The sequence below is a fragment of the Nesoenas mayeri genome, assembly GCF_963082525.1.
Source record: "Nesoenas mayeri genome assembly, chromosome: 17".
Lineage (NCBI taxonomy): Eukaryota > Metazoa > Chordata > Aves > Columbiformes > Columbidae > Nesoenas > Nesoenas mayeri.
Genome location: NC_137565.1, coordinates 14,210,079 through 14,227,521, shown reverse-complemented (window position 1 = coordinate 14,227,521; position 17,443 = coordinate 14,210,079). Strand labels below are relative to the sequence as shown.

Here is a 17,443-nt window from a genome sequence, read left to right as displayed (position 1 = left end):
TTATTTTTAGATTGAGTCCTGTAGCCACAGCAGGTGTTCAGCACACACTTGCATTGCCTTCAAGAAGGTGCACATAGCATGATTTAGAGAGGCTTCTTTCTTGCAGCAGTTGATGAGGTCTTAATGATGTTTAAGAGGTGAGCTTTTGTGTCTTGACACTGAAGAACGCTGCCATTCAGTGTCCCAAGGCTAAGAACAGATACCATTGGTATGGAAACATAAACTGATTTCATCACCAGAGCTAGCCCACTGCCTCTGGTGGGGAAGTGTGTGCTGAGCAAAGGACTTTGAACATGGTGCTGAAAACTCACGGCAACTCTCAGACGGTTTTCTGCAAGATTTGATCACACGAAGCCTCCAGGACTAAAACATTAACCTCAGCTTCAACAGCACAGATCTCCTTTCTTTGCTTCTAGGAAAATGAATTTAATCTGTAACAACCAAGTTCTCTTGTTCTGCTGTTGACAGAGAAGATTAATTTCTTGTCATCTCCAGCATACGTTTTCTCTTCAGGATGCACAGCACTCTTAGGAGGGATCTTCACCAGTCGTTGTAGTTGATGTGCAGTTTTCTCTTTCCAGAGCAGGGCTGTGTGCTGAGAGGTGGCGGGTCTCAGCTGAGCAGTCCCAGGATGCCGTGGCTGCCTCCCAGGGATGTGTTTGTTGGAATCCATCAGACTGCAGAACTCTGCTGAGGGATTGAGTCTCTGGAAGTAGCTAATGGGCTTGCCAAACCAAAACTTCTGATAGCTGAAAAATAGCTGGAGGGATCGGGGTGTGGGGGGGAAACAAACAGCAAACCAACAAAAACTAAAGCAAAACAAAAAAACCAGAAAAAAGACTCTGGCCATTTGCATTCCCGTACCTGCACAGGAAAATGTGCATTTCCATAAGTAACACTGACCGTGGCCTGGAGGACAGTGGACACCAGTTGTCAAACATTGGCTACAGCATCTGCGTTCCTTTTCTCTGGCAACTGAGTGCGTTTTTGGAGAGGTGCTTGGTAATCTCCAGGAGCTAATTGCTATCCTGTCAGCTTCTTGCTTACCTCATCCTCTGTAAGTTCTAGGCAAGGTCACTCTTTCACTGTTGCGTTTCCTTGCTTTGGGTGTCTTGCAGCTGCAGTCTCTCCATTTTGGGAGGGCAGGGGGTGCGATGGTCACAGGCTGTGCTGTGGAGCTGCAGGGCTGCTCTGCCTTGCTGTAAGCTGCCCCAGCTGGACCCCCACATTATGTCTGCGCCTGGCAGCACGTACCACTCTGCAACCTGTGCTTCATCGTTTCTTCTAGTCATCTTGCATGTAAACATTTCCATTCATACTTTATTTGTACCAGTTTATTTCTGTTAGGAATCTCCCAGCTCACCCAGGCTGCCGTGTCGCTGCGTCCTCTCTCAGAAACTGCCGATCCCCGCGGCCAGGTGAGCGCCGCAGCCGCAGCACACGCGCCCAGGCGGGTGCTTGCAGGTGGCAGCTGCAGCTCCAACTCGTCCTGCTCAAGCAGAGTGTTACTGGCCAGTCCACGTTTACCCGTGGAGCTCACGGTCTGGGGAACAGAGGAAGGTTACTCAATCATCTAATTCTTGTACAGCTGTGAGCAGAACAGGCTTCTAACCTGAAAGGGAACAGGAGAGGATTGTAGCCAATGCACTTTTGGATGGAGAGCATGCAGATGCAAGGTGCATGGTGCTAATTTATCAAAGCACCTTGTGTCTCTATTTTAGGAAGGGGTCTTCTCACTGAAAATGAAATTTATTGGATGAATCTTAAGCAATACAAGGACAATGTGTACCTATTGCCAGGCAATCTTGCTGGTAGTCTGGGAGAAAAGCGAAAGGGAAACTTCTTTTAAGTGATCAGGTGTAGTGGTAGCTTTTCGGAACACTATATCCAATTTTGTGTGTAGCACAGATTTTTCTTTTTCCAGGTAAAATTTAGCAGTTATCAAAGATAGAAGCATTTCTGAGAATAGCCGTTTTCCTTCGTCTCTGCAAATAAATTACGTCTTTGTAACCCCTTCTCATGTCTGAACTCAGTCTTTGTTTTGTGAGAGCCCCTCTCTGCCTTTATACTTCTGGGCAGAGCAGGCAGGGCCGCTTGTGTCTGTATTCTTTCCAGCTCCTCTCTGACTTCCTCATGGATCCTTCCTTTAAACCAGCTTTTGCAGTTTAGCCCTGCTGTTATGCTGATGTTGATTGTGAGCCCTGAGCAAGTTTGAGATGGCATGTTGGTGGCACCCTCTCATATATAAGGTTTTATTTTGTAATTTATGTTACCTTTGTACTGTTGCACGTGTCAGTCCAGCAAAGGCTGCTTGGAAATTGATGTCGTCAGATGGACGCCTTACGATACTCTGTACTGAATGGTTGGCATTGTTCTTTTCCCTTGTGTTTCAGCGGATGAGAAGGCTCGTGAGGCAGAGAGTAAAGCCCGTGCTCTTGAGCTGCGCCTGGGTGGGGATCTCACGCGGGAGTCCAGGGTGAGTGAGCCCTGCACTTTGGCAGCGCATCTCGCTTTGGGCACCGGGGTTCAGAGAGCCGGCTGTGAGCAGTGCCAGTTAGAGCAGTGCCGGCTGTGAGCAGTGCCAGTTAGAGCAGCACCGGCTGTGAGCAGCACCGGCTGTGAGCAGCACCGGCTGTGAGTGGCGCCAGTTAGAGCAGCGCCGGCTGTGAGCGGCACTGGTTAGAGCAGCGCCCGTTAGAGCAGCGCCGGTTAGAGCAGCGCCGGCTGTGAGCGGCACTGGTTAGAGCAGCGCCGGCTGTGAGCAGTACCGGTTAGAGCAGTGCCAGCTGTGAGCAGCGCCAGTTTGAGCAGCACTGGCTGATCCCCGTGTTCATGTCCAGGCTGTGGGTCGAGCAGGCGTTGCTGTCAGTCACGGTGCGTTACCAGCAGTGCTCGGGCTGTTCTGTGGTCTCATCACCACTGGACGTGCTTCACCACCCACGTGTGGTTTCCAGCCCGAGTGGTACACGTACTGGTGTTCTCCTGCCCACAACCTCCAGTCTCTATATAATAAATATTTATTTATATTTTTTTATTTATTTATAATAAATAAAGCTGGGCGCTTTGTTTGATGTCGGCCTCTGCAGAAGAGGCCAGGGGCATGTGTGGTATTTGAACAGAAGTCAGACAGGGTGCTTTTTGGCTGTTTCCCCTTCCTGTTTGTGCAGTTGGCTATGAAGCACTTGCGCAGAGGCTGTTGGAGATGGGCTGTTTGCCTGTTCCCACCGTGGCTGTGGCTCTTGTCAGGGACAAGGCTGAGACCCAGCCTGGGACTGCGGGTACACCAGGTGGGTCAGCCAGGGGCACCTACTTAAAATCTCTGGACTTCCTATTGGCATCTACTGGAAGCAACAGTATCCGACTACCCTGGCTCCTTCCTGGTGTCTCCATTACCCTCTGGTTTCGGTTAACTTAGGTGTTAAGTTACATTTAGCCGTTTTCTTGCAAGCAACTGCATAGCTGGTTAAGCAAGCCAGCAGCCAGCACTGCCCTAAACACAAAGGTGTGCAGATTGTCATGCTCCACTGTTCAAGAATTCTTTGCATTTATAACGTTTCTGAGATCTTCTTGAAGGGGGGAAAAATAATACAAGTGAGTTAATTTCATGGATTTCACAGCAGCAGTTTTACTGTACAATGCCTGTTTGCAGGTGATGCTGCGTCAAGTCCAAAACTCTGCAATAACCATGCGCCGGGAGGCTGATGTCAAGAAAAGGATCAAGGATGCAAAGCAGCGGTGAGTGCAAGGTGGTTCAGAGCTCTGGTTTTCCCAGGCTGTTCGCTCCATGTGCTCAGCTGTCTCTCCTACTTTGCTTGTGTGGTGGAAGGAGCAGTTCAGCTCAAAGCTTAAACATCTGTGAGCATCCCACATGGGCTGTTAAACTGAGGGGACTGAGTTTGCTGTTCTGTTTGCTTCTGGTGTTCCTCTTTTACTTGCTGAAAGACATCTTTGGATTTGGCATGTTTTCTGTAGATCTTTACCTGATTTTCATGTCAGCTTTTTTCAGTGTTCTGCTTTTTCACCTGAAGGTAAGATTCAGGAAGGCAAACAAATGTTAGTAAGTTCCAGTGAAATGGCCATTAGAGTTGTAGGGATGTTTTCTAAAAACTTTCCGAGTTCTGCTATAGTCAGTGCTATTAAATCCCAAGGCATTGTTCTAACTTAGTTCTGGTTGCAATTAAATTCACTGTCGATGTACTCACAGGAATATTTTGCTCTCTACAGTTTTCTTGCAAATTTTTCATATGCATTTCACAAATGAAGTAGTAATCAAAACCAAATGCTCTTGAAACAAATTCTGAGCCTGAGAAAGTTGGGGATTTGTATATACCGAGTCTCTGTTCCCACCTGGTTCTTTTGCATGCTACTTTACATGGCTGCAAGGTCAGAACGATCCCAGACTTGTTGCCAGAGATAGATCTAATGTATCTTAAGATGTTAAAAATGAATGAATAAATACAGCTCTCATTTGAAAGTGCCAGAGGCTGTGATCTGAGGAATGACTCTTGGGAGAAGCTCTCATTTTCAGCTTCCACGTACTTTTCCATGTACAGCTTCTTTTAATTCACAGAATGACAGAATCCCAGAGTGTCGGGGGTTGGAAGGGCCTGGAAAGCTCATCCAGTGCAATCCCCCATGGAGCAGGAACACCCAGATGAGGTTACACAGGAAGGTGTCCAGGCGGGTTGGAATGTCTGCACAGAAGGAGACTCCACAACCTCCCTGGGCAGCCTGGGCCAGGCTCTGCCACCCGCACCGGGAAGAAGCTTCTTCTCAAATTTAAGTGGAACCTCCTGTGTTCCAGTTTGAACCCTTTACCCCTTTTCCTACCGTTGGTTGTCACTGAGAAGAGCCTGGCTCCATCCTCCTGACACTCACCCTTTATATATCTGTAAACATTTATGAGGTCACCTCTCAGTCTCCTCTTCTCCAAGCTAAAGAGACTCATTCTCGGTTTTGATGACAGTGCACAAAGTAAAATTTTGTGAATGCTCTTCTGGCCTTCCTGCCAATGGGCAAAATATTTTTTCCTTGTAAAAAGCTTAACAGTGAACAAAGAACTTGAATAATACAGGTTTGTTTGAAAATAGCTTCTCTATGCCTGTTGTGGTCTCGGCTGGGGTGGAGTTAATTTTCTTCCCAATAGCTGGTATAATGCTGTGTTTTGGATTTAGTACCAGAAGAATGTTGATCATGCACTGATGTTTTCTGGTTGTAGCTGAGCAATGTTCACACCAAGTCAAGGACTTTTCATCCAGGAGGCTGGGGATGCACGAGACACTGCGAGGGGACACCCAGGACAGCTGGGCAAGGGATGTTCCCCAGCATACGGCATCATGCTCAGTATATAAACCTGGGGAGCTGGCTCGGGAGCAGATCACTGCTCAGGGACGGGCTGGGCAACTGTCAGTGGCTTTGCGGGTGTAAAGTTTTCTGGGTCTCCTGAGAGGTTAGAGGAGAATAAAGCTAAATTTATTAAAGGGAAGAATATTAGCATGAAGCCAAAGGTATCTTTTAGAGAGAGTTAAGGGTGGAGTGGGATTTTGTCACAGTCTGCTGAGATGCTTAGGGGGTTGTTTGAGCCCGATTGTTGGAGGAACGTAAGATGGATAATGGTGAGGCCTGCAATTATAAAAGGGAGGAGGAAAGCAGTTGCATTGTGCATCACTTGTTTTTTGCTCTCCTTTTAAATTGTCTTTATCTCAACCCACACACATTTATTCTGATCCTTTTCCCCATCCCGCCGGGCAGGGGTGAGCGAGCGGCTGTGTGGCACTTGGTTGCCAGCTGGGGTTAAGCCACAACAATCCTTTTTGATGCCCAAAATGGGGCACAGTGGGTTGAGATAAAGACAGATCTGACCAGACTGTGTTAAAACAAATTGTTTGTAAGCATTCATTACATTAGGTTAATAGTCACTGGTCACAATGTTGGTTTCTTGGCTCTCAAAATTGTCGCAGTTGTTCCCAGAGCTGTGTTATATGTTCCCCCTTGCTCTGTTTGTCATCTCTGGGAGCTGGGTATGGTTATTGTTCTATACTTCATAATACTGGCTTATGATATGGTATGATAAAATTACTGGCCATGAGGTCAATCTGGTATTTATACTCGGCATTGCCATCATCTCTGTACTTGAAGAGCCATCTATTGGACACTATTAATAATTGCACATTTTACCTTTTCTCCCTGGAGAGGCAATCTGTGGGGGAGGCACCTTCCTTCAGCTTCCCCTTCTCTTCCAGGGTAATTATAATACCTCTTGAAAATGCTGGATATCCTTGGGAAGTTCAAACTAGCATGTTCTGATTACTATTTCTCCTGAATATATTTCTGGTCCTGGAGTTGTTTAAGGTTAAACAACTATTTAAGAATCTCACCTAGAGATCTGCCCCAAGGCTGGATGAGTAGCAAGGTATATGGGGTAGTACAGGCAAGTGCACAGGACAGTGGTCATGTCCAATGTCGTGGAACTTTACCCCAAACAAGTGCAGAATCCTGAAAAAACAGTAAAATATTTGAAAAAAGCATGCTGTCACCCTGGTAATGCCAGAGAGACACAGAGCACTGCAGTGTGCTGGGCCTGGCCCGCGGAGCCCTGAGCAGTGCTGCAGGACCCTCTGTGGGGAGAGGGCGTCTCTAGATCAGAAAGGACTCTCATGGTTTAATCCCAGCCGACAAGCAAGCACCACACAGCCAGAGGAATGAAAAAAATCAGTGTGTTGAGACAATAAGGGCAGTTTAATAGGATAGTGCAGGAAGAGAGGATAATAATAATAACAATAACAATAATAATAATAAAAGAATACAGAAAACAAGTGGTGCACAACGCAGTTGCTCACCACCCACTGCCTGTTGCCCAGCCCGCCCCTGAGCATCAATCTGTCCCCAGCGTGCTCCCCCAGTTTATATACTGAGTATGATGCCATATAGTGTGGGTCTGAAATAAAAAACCAGAATCCATTCCTGAAGGAGAAAACATATCCAAATGAATAATTAAATTATCTGAGCAGATACTGTCCAGCCTAAATGGGTGTCTGTATTACAAAGCTTTTGTATTTTGTTTGTGTTTAGTTGTAATGGACATTCCACAAATGCTTCATGTTTTCAGAAATAGTAGACTACAGGACAGGTGTTAGTAAACCCATAATGCTCAAAGGTGCTGGATTTCCAGCAAACAATGACAGTAATGACAGTAGTTTTATTTTCAACATCTCAGAAGCTCTCTTTCATTCTCTTACAGGGCTCTCAAGGAACCCAAAGAACTGAATTTTATCTTTGGCGTCAATATTGAGCAGCGCGAATTGGATGGCATGTTCATTTATAACTGCAGCCGGCTGATCAAGATGTACGAGAAGGTGGGCCCGCAGCTGGAGGGTGGCATGTGAGTTCCTGGAGATTTTTCAGTGATCTTTTTGCTGAAGCCTGGCATGTTCCTGCATATAACTTAGGCTGTGCGATAAGCTTGTTCTGCTTTCATCATTCTTCATGAGCATGAGGTTTACTCATATTGTCAACCTTTAGTTTGGATTCTTTGGCCAGTTATTTTTAACATTGCCCGATGTTAAAAATGTGGTTCCTTCACAGAATGTTCTCTACACAGATGTTGGTCATACCTGCAGCAGTATGAGGCTTTTGTGCTTGATGTTGCTGTTTGGGGCTGATGAATACTGGCAGCAATACCACCTCATTCCAGGGCCATGGAGAATTGTTCTTGAAAGCCATTACAAATATTTGAGCCCACCTTACTTTTTGCATGCTGGTTGGAGTCCTATTTAGAAAGTTATTAAATTAAAACCAGCACTACTGCAGGAATGGGTGGATCAGTGAGTGTGTGTAACCTGCTATTTTCAATATTGTTTTTCTGAATGACCTGGTAGTTTAATGATGTTTGTGACTTTGTGTCCCTCTTCCAGGGCTTGTGGTGGCGTGGTAGGTGTGGTGGATGTGCCTTATTTGGTTCTGGAGCCAACTCATAATAAACAAGACTTCGCTGATGCTAAAGAGTTTCGACACTTGCTGAAGGCCATGGGGGAGCATTTGGCTCAGTACTGGAAGGATGTTGGTATAGGTAATGAAGCTTCACAATTACCGGGAGCTGGAAGGGGAAACATTGGTAGCTGGATGGCAGCTGAGGGGGAGGGAAACAAAGATTGCAGGTGGTGATTTTTGTGGTAAAGGCTCCATACTGAGTGGAGGCTTGTTTGTTTTCTAGCACAGAGAGGTATCATCAAGTTCTGGGATGAATTTGGTTATTTGTCAGCAAACTGGAACCAACCTCCATCTAGCGAACTGCGCTACAAACGCCGGAGAGCCATGGAGATCCCCACCACGATTCAGTGCGGTGCGTCCGACCAGGCTGGTCCTCCCTGGGGAAGGGCAGGGACTCCAGGCTGCAGTTGGGGCACAGCTAGAGGGGTAGGACATTTGAGATGAGCTTCGCTATCACTATCCCCATCTAGGGCTTGTCTCCTTCTATGAGTTACCTTTGTCTGCACTTGATGGCACACTTAGGCATTTTGATGTGAGGTTCTTTTCCTGCACAGTTTACTAACTTACAGAACAAGGCAGGTGTGGCTGGTCGCACTGTTGAGAATGGGCTTAGAAATCTCACATGAACTGGAACTGGCCAAAGCCACAAATCCCAACACTAGGATAAGATCTGAAACTTCCCTATAGGCAATGGAAAGTGGACAAGTAAATTGTATTCTGGTGCACTGACCTGATAATTGGTACTAGGTGTGAGCACAGAAGGGGACAAGTTCAACAAGGGTAAGTGTAGGGTCTGACACCTGAGGAGGAACAGCCTCAGGCACCAGTACAGGTTGGGGGTTGGCCTGCTGGAAAGCAGCTCTGCAGAGAAGGACCTGGGAGTTCTGCTCAACAACAGGTTGACCATGAGTCAACAATGTGCCCGTGTGGCCAAGAAGGCCAGCGGTACCTGGAGGTCATGAGGAAGAGTGTGACCAGCAGGACAGGGAGGTTGTTCCTCCCCCTCTGCCCTGGGGAGGCCCCATCTGGAGTCCGTGTCCAGTTCTGGGCTCCTCGGTTTAAGAAGGACAAGGGATTACTGGAGGGAGTCCAGTGAGGGGCTACAAAGATGCTGAGGGGTCTGGAGCATCTTTGTGATGAGGAGACACTGAGAGAGCTGGGGCTGTTGAGCTGGAGAAGAGAAACTGAGAGGGGTTCTTACCAGTGCTGATAAATATTTCCAGGATGAGTGTCTAAGAGGATGGACCAGACTCTGTTCAGTGGTGCCCAACAATAGGATGAAGGTCAGTGGGCACAGACTGAAACACAGGAGGCTCCATGTGAACACGAGCAGAAACTTGTTTGCTGGGAGGTGCCAGAGCCTGGCCCAGGCTGCCCAGAGCAGGTGTGGAGTCTCCTTCTCTGAGACATTCAAACCCCTTGGACCCACCTGTGTGATCTGCTCTGTGACCCTGCGTGAGCAGGGGTTGGACTGGATGATCTCCAGAGGTCCCTTCAGCCTCAACTATTCTGTGATTCTGTGAACCGTTTACTGTTGAATTTCACATTTAATCTGAGTTCTGTTCTGTAAACCTCTAAAAACCTCTGGCTAAATGCTTACTGAGGTAAGGGAGATCTCAACACAACCACTTTGTCTCTTAGTAGAGGGACACCAAATTCCTTTGACCTCATTGGAAGCCAGATCTGTCTTCCTGGTTTATCTAAAATTTAATAGGTTATCTTATTTATTTATTTATTTATTTATTTTTAGTGAATAAATCTCTGACTTGTTTTGTGTTGACATCAGTGAGATACAGCCTGACTTCTGAGATGAGCAGTGATTTCAGGACCAGCTGTTCAGTTTGGTGTGTATGTGCTGTCATTGCAGCAATGCGTGTGAGGTCCTCTAGTATCAGTTGATGCCAGGCTTCACCAGATTCTTGTTATGGATGCCTTGTACAAGATTTGAGGTCTTCTTCCAAGCATTTTGTGAGCATGAATCAAGAACTGACTCAGTATATCTTGTTGCTGTCTCACATTTTTGTTGGCTACTAGTCTTATTGTCCTTGGATGAACTTTGGAAATCGATGTGGTCCTTGGGCATTAAATGGGCTTGAGAAGTGCTATGGAAAAAAAAATGATTCTGTGACTCAAGCTGTATATTTCTGACTGCAAAGTGTTTTCTAACAGATGTATGTCTGAAATGGCGGACTCTCCCGTTCCAGCTGAGTTCAGTGGAGAAGAATTACCCTGATAGCTGGGTGTGCTCTATGAACCCTGATCCTGAACAAGACAGGTAAGAATCAGTTAATATAAAGACTTTTCTGCAGTGTGCCTTATTTGCAAATGGGTTTGTTGTTTTGATCTTTTTCTGGTCATCTGTTTGTTGAGAATGATCGGAGCGATAGTCAGTAATTCCATACCTTTAAGCTGTGCTCACAGTCTGTGAAAAAGTAGTGATGACATATATTTGGAGCTGACTCATTAGTGGGCATTGTGCAATGCATAAATTGTAGAGTGCGTTCTCAGTGATGATACCAAACTGCGAGGAGCGGCTGATCTACCAGAGAGTTGTGCGTCCATCCAGGGGACCTGGGCAGGCTGGAGAAATGGGCCCACAGGAACCTCATGGGTTCAACCAGGAGAAGCGCAGAGTCCTGCCCCTGGAGGGTGGCCAGGCCCTGGCACAGGTTGCCCAGGGAGGTTGTGGAACCTCTGTCCTTGGAGATATTCCAGGACGTGTTCCTAGCAACCTGAGTGGACCTGCCAGAGCAGGGCATGAGACCAGATGAACCCTCCAGAGGCCCCTCCACCAGTGATTTGGTGAAGTAAAAGTCCTTTATGGTTTCTCTGCACTGCCACTGGAAATATGATTGTAGCCTTAGTTTATGCACGTTAATTTTAATGTAGACTGCAATTGAAGAGTAGTCATAGGTGCAGTCTGGGAGCGATATGTGTTCAGTGAGGTCTTTGCAATTGTCTTTATTGCTACTGTAGCTCCAACCCATTAGACAACACAAACTGCAGCAACACCTGAGTTGCATTGAGCCTGAGAATGACATTTTGCACACTTAAGGGAGCAACACATCGATTCATTTACCACCAGAATGGTTCACAGTTATAAAATTTAGGTAGAATCTAGCCAACTGCTGGGGGGTGGGAAGGCCATACAGAGGGATCTGGACCAGCTGGATCGATGGGCTGAGGCCAGTTTTCTGAGGTTCAACAAGGCCAAGTGCTGGGTCCTGCACTTGGGTCACAACAACCCCATGAACGCTGCAGGCTGGGGAAGAGCGGCTGGAGCAGGCCCTGGGGGTGTTGGTGACAGCGGCTGAACATGAGCCAGCGTGTCCCCAGGTGGCCAGGAGCAGAGGAGACGGCCTCAAGTTGCACCAGGGGAGGTTGAGGTTGGATCTGGGAACAGTTTCTTCCCCAAAGGGCTGTGGGGCATTGGAACAGGCTGCCCAAGGCAGTGCTGGAGTCACCATCCCTGGAGGGGTTTGAAAGACAGGTGGATGAGGTTCTCAGGGACATGGTGTAGTGCTAGAGTTGGGTTATGGTTGGACTCGCTGATCCTGAGGGTCTCTTCCAGCTGAAATGATTCTATGATTTATTTGGATGAAGAAAACGATTGCTCTAGGCTGCTGCTTCTCTTTGTAGAGAGACACCGCTAGAAGCTTGTTCTTGTCTGTGTTGTATAATGAGGGAAGCTGCTCAGCTGTAATTCAGGTGCCTTTGGCTCAATGCTAAAGACAAGGGGAATGAATCTGGGCGGTAACTTTTAATTGGAATAAAAATTCTAACATCTGTGGCTGAAAAGGCTACAAAGAAGTGTTGATATTTGGAAAGTATTGATTTTCTGGCTTCTTCCTTTTGGTACTCATCATTGGAAGAGTACTGACACTAACTTCCCTGTCGCTCCCTCTATTTGTGCCCTGGTACAGAGCGATGCAGAGTGTGGTTGTGCCCAGATGTCCTCTGGCTAAACTACTGGGGCAGAGCGGAGGCTGCCACGCCTGCAGTTTCCCAGCTGCAAGCAGCAGCGAGGCTGGGAGTGTGTTGCTGGTGGACACAAACACAGACAGAGCACATGTGTGTGCACGGCTGGATGTGCAGATCAGCACAAGTGGACGTGCATGGCACTCACAAGCTGCACCAGCAACCTCATCCTGTTCCCTCTCAGCTGGTCAGGATGAAGGGCCACTAGTGGAAATGCATCTGTATCTGGCCCTTGGATCCCATCCCTCTGGTTACTTGCGCTGGGATAGGTGACCCCAAGGCGGGTGGTACAAACCTCCCCACGTGGACACAGACAACACACACACACTACAGACCTCCCAGTGTCTCACCTTGGGCACACTGTCCATCCCACAGTGGATCTGGATCCTTGATCTTGCCAGGTGCCTCCTGCCTAGAGGCACCCACATCTCTGCCTGCACCCCTGTACCCTTCTCCAGCCACCGGGCAGGACTCCCCGGTCCCCCCAGTAGCCAGAGTCTCACAGACTAGGGCATATCCCATCTGTTGATGGGTTCAGGATCAGAGAGCTTGATAAAATCATCTCTCATCAGCCTCTTGGAGCTCTGTATGATCTACAGTGAGAACAATGTTCTCCATTTATCTGTAAGACACACCTGGGGAAGTTTTTAGTGGGTTAGCTCCAAGGCAGTGCAGGACTCAGCTGGATCTCTTGCCTTGTGCAAGAGTTGTCTTGGTACTGCGGATTCCTGTCTCATGTCACCCCTGCATGACTTTGCCCTGAAGGGGCTGATCCTGGTGTGTCTGTCCAGGCCTCAGTTTTGTGACAGATGAGCCTGGGAACCCCTCAGTCCCCTCTCCTTGCCCTGGCAGCGCTGCTGATGACCGGCTGCTCAGCCAGAACTTTGCAGGTGATGCTAGTCCACTTTCCTGTATTTCCTACCTGTGTTTTCCTCTTCTCAAAGACTCCTCCAGGATTCTGCACCTGAGAGGACCTGAGCGAGCAGAGTACTCGCCACTGTTTTGTAGGCCACAAGCTGAACAGGATGGAAAAAGCGAATAGTTAAGGGATATTGCAAATGAAAACTTAGTGGCATTGGGCAGCAAGGTGAATTGCATCTTCTGCTAGAAGGCTCATGTGAATCACACTTGTCTTAATCACAGGCTACTGGTAGTAAGCTTTCCTTTCTAGATTGAAGGCTGTGACAGGAGGAATTGATATGAAAACATAAGTTGATAGGAAGAAAAATTTCTGTAAAAGTGCAGAGTACAGAAACAGTATAGAAAACCAGTTGCAGCTGTCCCTAAGCTCTGTTTAGCTCCTGGCCATAAATGTCTTGTCTTTTTAACAACTGTGCTCTTGATCCTTAAATTGTTGATACGTTTCCCAAGAAGAAAACCAGTTGTTTTGAGATTGTGGCTACTGTGGAAAAGAAAGTGGGTTTACCACTGCATTTGGGATGGGTTACGGGGACAGTGCTGTGTGTGAGGCAGTGCAGGTTCTGCTCTTGTTCCTGAGATTGTCTCACATTCCCTTCATACTAGATGTGAAGCTGCAGAGCAGAAGCAGAAGGTACCATTGGGAACTCTGAAGAAAGACCTGAAATCACAGGAGGAAAAGCAGAAACAACTCACAGAGAAAATCCGCCAGCAGCAGGAAAAGCTGGAAGCTCTGCAGGTGAATCTGGAGGTTTCAGGGCCCTCCTGGTGTGAATGGCTGATGCCGAGGCATGTCTGTCTCAGCCTGTAATGCCACCTGTGCTCCCTCATGGGACAGGGGTTGCTTCAATAGCGGAAAACAAGCATCTCAGCTTGCATTTGTTTTCTGCTAGGAAAGTAAGAGTGATTGCTGGTGTTCAGATGAAGGGATGTCTCTTGAAGGACACAGAACACACCTGCTTATAATTGTTGATTTTTAACTGGAAAACTGATTACTGGGCTGGGTTCAGACAGGCTCTGACAGCTTTTAAAGATGGCCTTTCTGATATTTTTTTAATTTTTCTTTTAATAGAAAACCACTCCAATTCGATCTCAAGCTGACTTAAAGAAACTTCCTCTGGAAGTGACCGCACGGCCTGCGGGGGAGGTAATTGGGATACCCGGTGTGCTATCCTTGTCTACCCTGAAAAGCAATGCCTGACACTTCCATCCTTTCTCTCTGTACCCTCATGTTTTCAGAACACCCAGTCCCAGACCCGACCTCAGCGCCCACGATCTCCTCCTTTACCTGATGTCATCAAGAACGCTCCAAGCAGGCCACCAGCACCTACATCTCTTCCCAAGTCCATCAGTCAGCCTGCGAAGTCATCTTCAGCTTTGCCAAATAACAGCACTTCCAAAGCAGCCAGCGCGCTCCCCCAGGAGGAGCCCAGCACTTCCAGGACACCCCAGCACACTGTGACTGCTGGAAAGTCTAACAGCACTTCAAAAACTCTTGCCAAACCAAGTACAAAACCACCCTCTGCTGCCCTGCAGAGCCCCAAAAGCTCACGTGAGGCACCCAGTCCAAAAGCCGTCAAAGTGCCAGCGCTAAAGAAATCTGCCACTGTCAAATGTCCGCAGGTGAGACTTGATGGGATGAAAACTGTCAGCTCTTGCCCTGCTGTTCTGCGTGACCTGTCCCGCTCTGTCTCCTGGAGTTTGCTTTGTGGTCCTTGTGCAGGACAACCTAACTTTTACTTTACTCTTGAGTTAGGGAGCCATTCTACAGCCCTCGTGAAGACTTGTTTCATCTCTTTCCTGTTAGACCAGGCTGTTTCCACAGAAAAAAAAGAATGTGGAGTGGCAGAGTGAACGTTTGCGTGATCATGGGGAAAGCTAATTAACTATTAAATTAAATACTGGATGCTGAGCATTTTTGTTTTAACTTGGCTGGAAGAAGGTTTTGGTCGGTATCATGCTGGAATTAACAGCTAGAGCTTGTTTGCTTCCTGCAGGCCTCCACCACTCGGAAGAGGACCTCGAACAGCATAGAGGATGGGTCTGAGGAGGAGGGGGAGCACAAGAAGGAAAAGACAAAACGGGGCAAATTTCTGGCAGTGAAAGACGAAAAGAAGGATTCCAGTGAGGTGGTGGTAGAGGTGAGAGTGCATTGATTTCCCCAGCAGAAGGTGTTTTGTCAGGTGTTTATAGTCTTGTTGGAAGGCAGCTAATCTGAGCACTCTCTGCTCACAGCTCACAGACAGCGCTGGAGAAGAAGAACTGGCAGAACTGAAGAATGCTCAGAAAGGTGAGAAATGAACCCTTGAACTAATGCTGGTATCTGAACACAGTGGAAAAGAACTGTGGCAAAACTAGACTCGCTGGTTAAATGTGTGGTTTCATTAATGAGCTTTTTAAAATAAGAACTAGTGGAAATTTGGGTTCCAAACCCTGAGGTGACTCTAACTCTCGTGCAACATTTTGGCCAGGAACCCTTTGATTAGACAAGAGGTAATTGTGGCATGGGAAGATCTGTAATCTGGGGGCTGTGTCATGTTTGTGGGTAAGATGCTTGGCCACATGGTGTAGACCGATGTGCTCACCCGTCCTGACCAAATGGATCATGGAGCCACGTTAGCTGGGAAATGCTGAGGACTGTATCTAGTCCTGCTGTGAGAGGAGAAGGCCCGAGAGACCCCCAGGAAAGATGATATCCAGGGTGGTGTTGCACCTTCTGCCAGAGCAGAGTATTTCTTGAGCTTCTTGCCAAGTAGCTGTCTGCAAAGTGTCCCACTAGGAACATGTGACAAATTGTCCTAGGGACCAACATGAGTCTGGAAAGCCCATGTCAGACAGGAGTGAAGGAGGAACCTGTCTGAAAATGCCATATAATTTCCTTGCATCTTAACGTTTGTAAGTAGGAGTTGTACTGTGTGACAGGAGTGTTTTTATGGTTTACGTACCATTTGGAGGAATTGTCACAGGTTTAGGTTTGCTCCCTGCTGAGGGTGGTGGTCTTCTCTAGAGCTCGTGTAGAACGTGCTCTTCAGCAAACATCTTTACTGTCCTCGTCCTTGCAGATAAAGGGCTGCATGTGGAAGTGCGTGTGAACAAGGAGTGGTTCACGGGCCGTGTCACAGCTGTGGAAATGGGCAAGCATGCAGTGCGCTGGAAGGTGAAGTTCGATTATGTTCCCACAGACACCACACCAAGGGATCGCTGGTAACTATCTCTAGCTACTGGATTTTGGAGGCTTGTTTTGCTTTCAGAAGCAAGACCACATTTTACTTCCATAGATGCTGAAGACAAATACCTTACTGTCATGTCAGGGGTGTGCGTGCTCAAGATTGTCCAGCTGCTTCGTAAGGAATGAGCATGACAGGCTCCAGACAGTCTGCCCATTGCTTTGAGGCGATGTTCCTGTGGAGGCAGCTGTTGTATAACCTGGAGGTCTCAGAATGACAACTGGGTACAGGTTCTGACGAAACTGTTCACAGTGTTTCAGGTATGGCCAATGTAGAAAAAGATATCTGACGTTCCCTTAATATTTTCTTTCAGGGTAGAGAAGGGCAGCGAGGATGTGAGGTTGATGAAGCCTCCCTCTCCTGAGTACCAGGCTCCAGATACGCAGCAGGAAGAGGAGGTGGTTGTGGCTGAACCTTCTACCTCAGACTGTGTCAGAATTGAGCCAGACACCACTGGCCCCAGCAGCAGCCAAGAAACAGTAGACTTGCTAGTCCAGATCCTTCGGTGGGTTCACTGCAGTTCTTGTGAGCTGCTGCAGTCTGATTGCTTTAATCTTTTAAGCTCCCAATTCTGGCTTTGTGTTTTTCTTTGCTGCGTAGAAATTGTTTGCGGTACTTCTTACCTCCGAATTTTCCTGTCTCCAAGAATGAGCTGAGTTCCATGAGCTCGGAAGGGTTGTTGGCGTTTCCCTTGGTGAGTTCAGTATTTCTAGACAAGTTTGGTTTTTTTCCCCACACACATTCCATTCTTACGGCAACTGTGCATCTTGTTGAGGCAAGATTGCACTCTCAAAAAGCTTATTTGGATCCTTAGCGGACTAATGTAGCTGAGAAAAAGAATGTGAGCCTCAGGAAAATGCCTTAGGTCTTTTGCATTACCACACATCTGTGTGGGAATGCTGTTTGCTGCTACTATCTTAATGTCCTATCCATTGTTGTTGTGCTTTTATATAAGAGAGGCCAGGTCAGAGGTTTGTAGAAATAGGATGTAGGCATACCTATTCATTTTGCCCCCAGCATTATTAATCTAACTTTTGCGGAAGCAATATTAAAAATGGGAGAGAACACAGAAGCCCCTCACACTTCTCCAGGTGCACAGGCTGATGGCCGCTGGGTCGGCTCTGCGTTTGCTGGAGCCTCTTGTTTGAGCAAGAAACAGCTGGGGCTGGGCCAGCACCAGGATCTGTGTGCTGGTACGGAGGGTCCAGTGCAGGCTGAAATGGGGAGAAATGGTACTGGCTTCTCTGACTTCTCTCTTCTTTGACACACCACAAAGGGAGACCTTTTCAGGAGGCATCTGTAGGTGATGAAAGCCACCTACAGGTGACAAA

General features: G+C 47.5%; 1 protein-coding gene across 2 annotated transcripts in view; it reads left to right on the top strand.

Moving 5' to 3' along the window:
* The window catches only part of MORC2 (MORC family CW-type zinc finger 2), a 46,562-nt gene that overhangs the window by 27,005 nt on the left and 2,114 nt on the right, over positions 1-17,443 (top strand). The window contains exons 11-24 of one of the 2 annotated variants that reach the window (XM_080355383.1): positions 2,394-2,476; positions 3,650-3,735; positions 7,241-7,381; positions 7,914-8,068; positions 8,213-8,341; positions 10,159-10,264; positions 13,492-13,624; positions 13,958-14,032; positions 14,125-14,508; positions 14,883-15,026; positions 15,121-15,175; positions 15,948-16,089; positions 16,426-16,617; positions 16,713-16,806. In XM_080355383.1, the coding sequence (XP_080211509.1) occupies positions 2,394-2,476; positions 3,650-3,735; positions 7,241-7,381; positions 7,914-8,068; positions 8,213-8,341; positions 10,159-10,264; positions 13,492-13,624; positions 13,958-14,032; positions 14,125-14,508; positions 14,883-15,026; positions 15,121-15,175; positions 15,948-16,089; positions 16,426-16,617; positions 16,713-16,806 (1,919 nt within the window). The remainder of the gene's footprint in view (positions 1-2,393; positions 2,477-3,649; positions 3,736-7,240; positions 7,382-7,913; positions 8,069-8,212; positions 8,342-10,158; positions 10,265-13,491; positions 13,625-13,957; positions 14,033-14,124; positions 14,509-14,882; positions 15,027-15,120; positions 15,176-15,947; positions 16,090-16,425; positions 16,618-16,712; positions 16,807-17,443) is intronic. The other variant, XM_080355382.1, reaches the window with a different exon arrangement.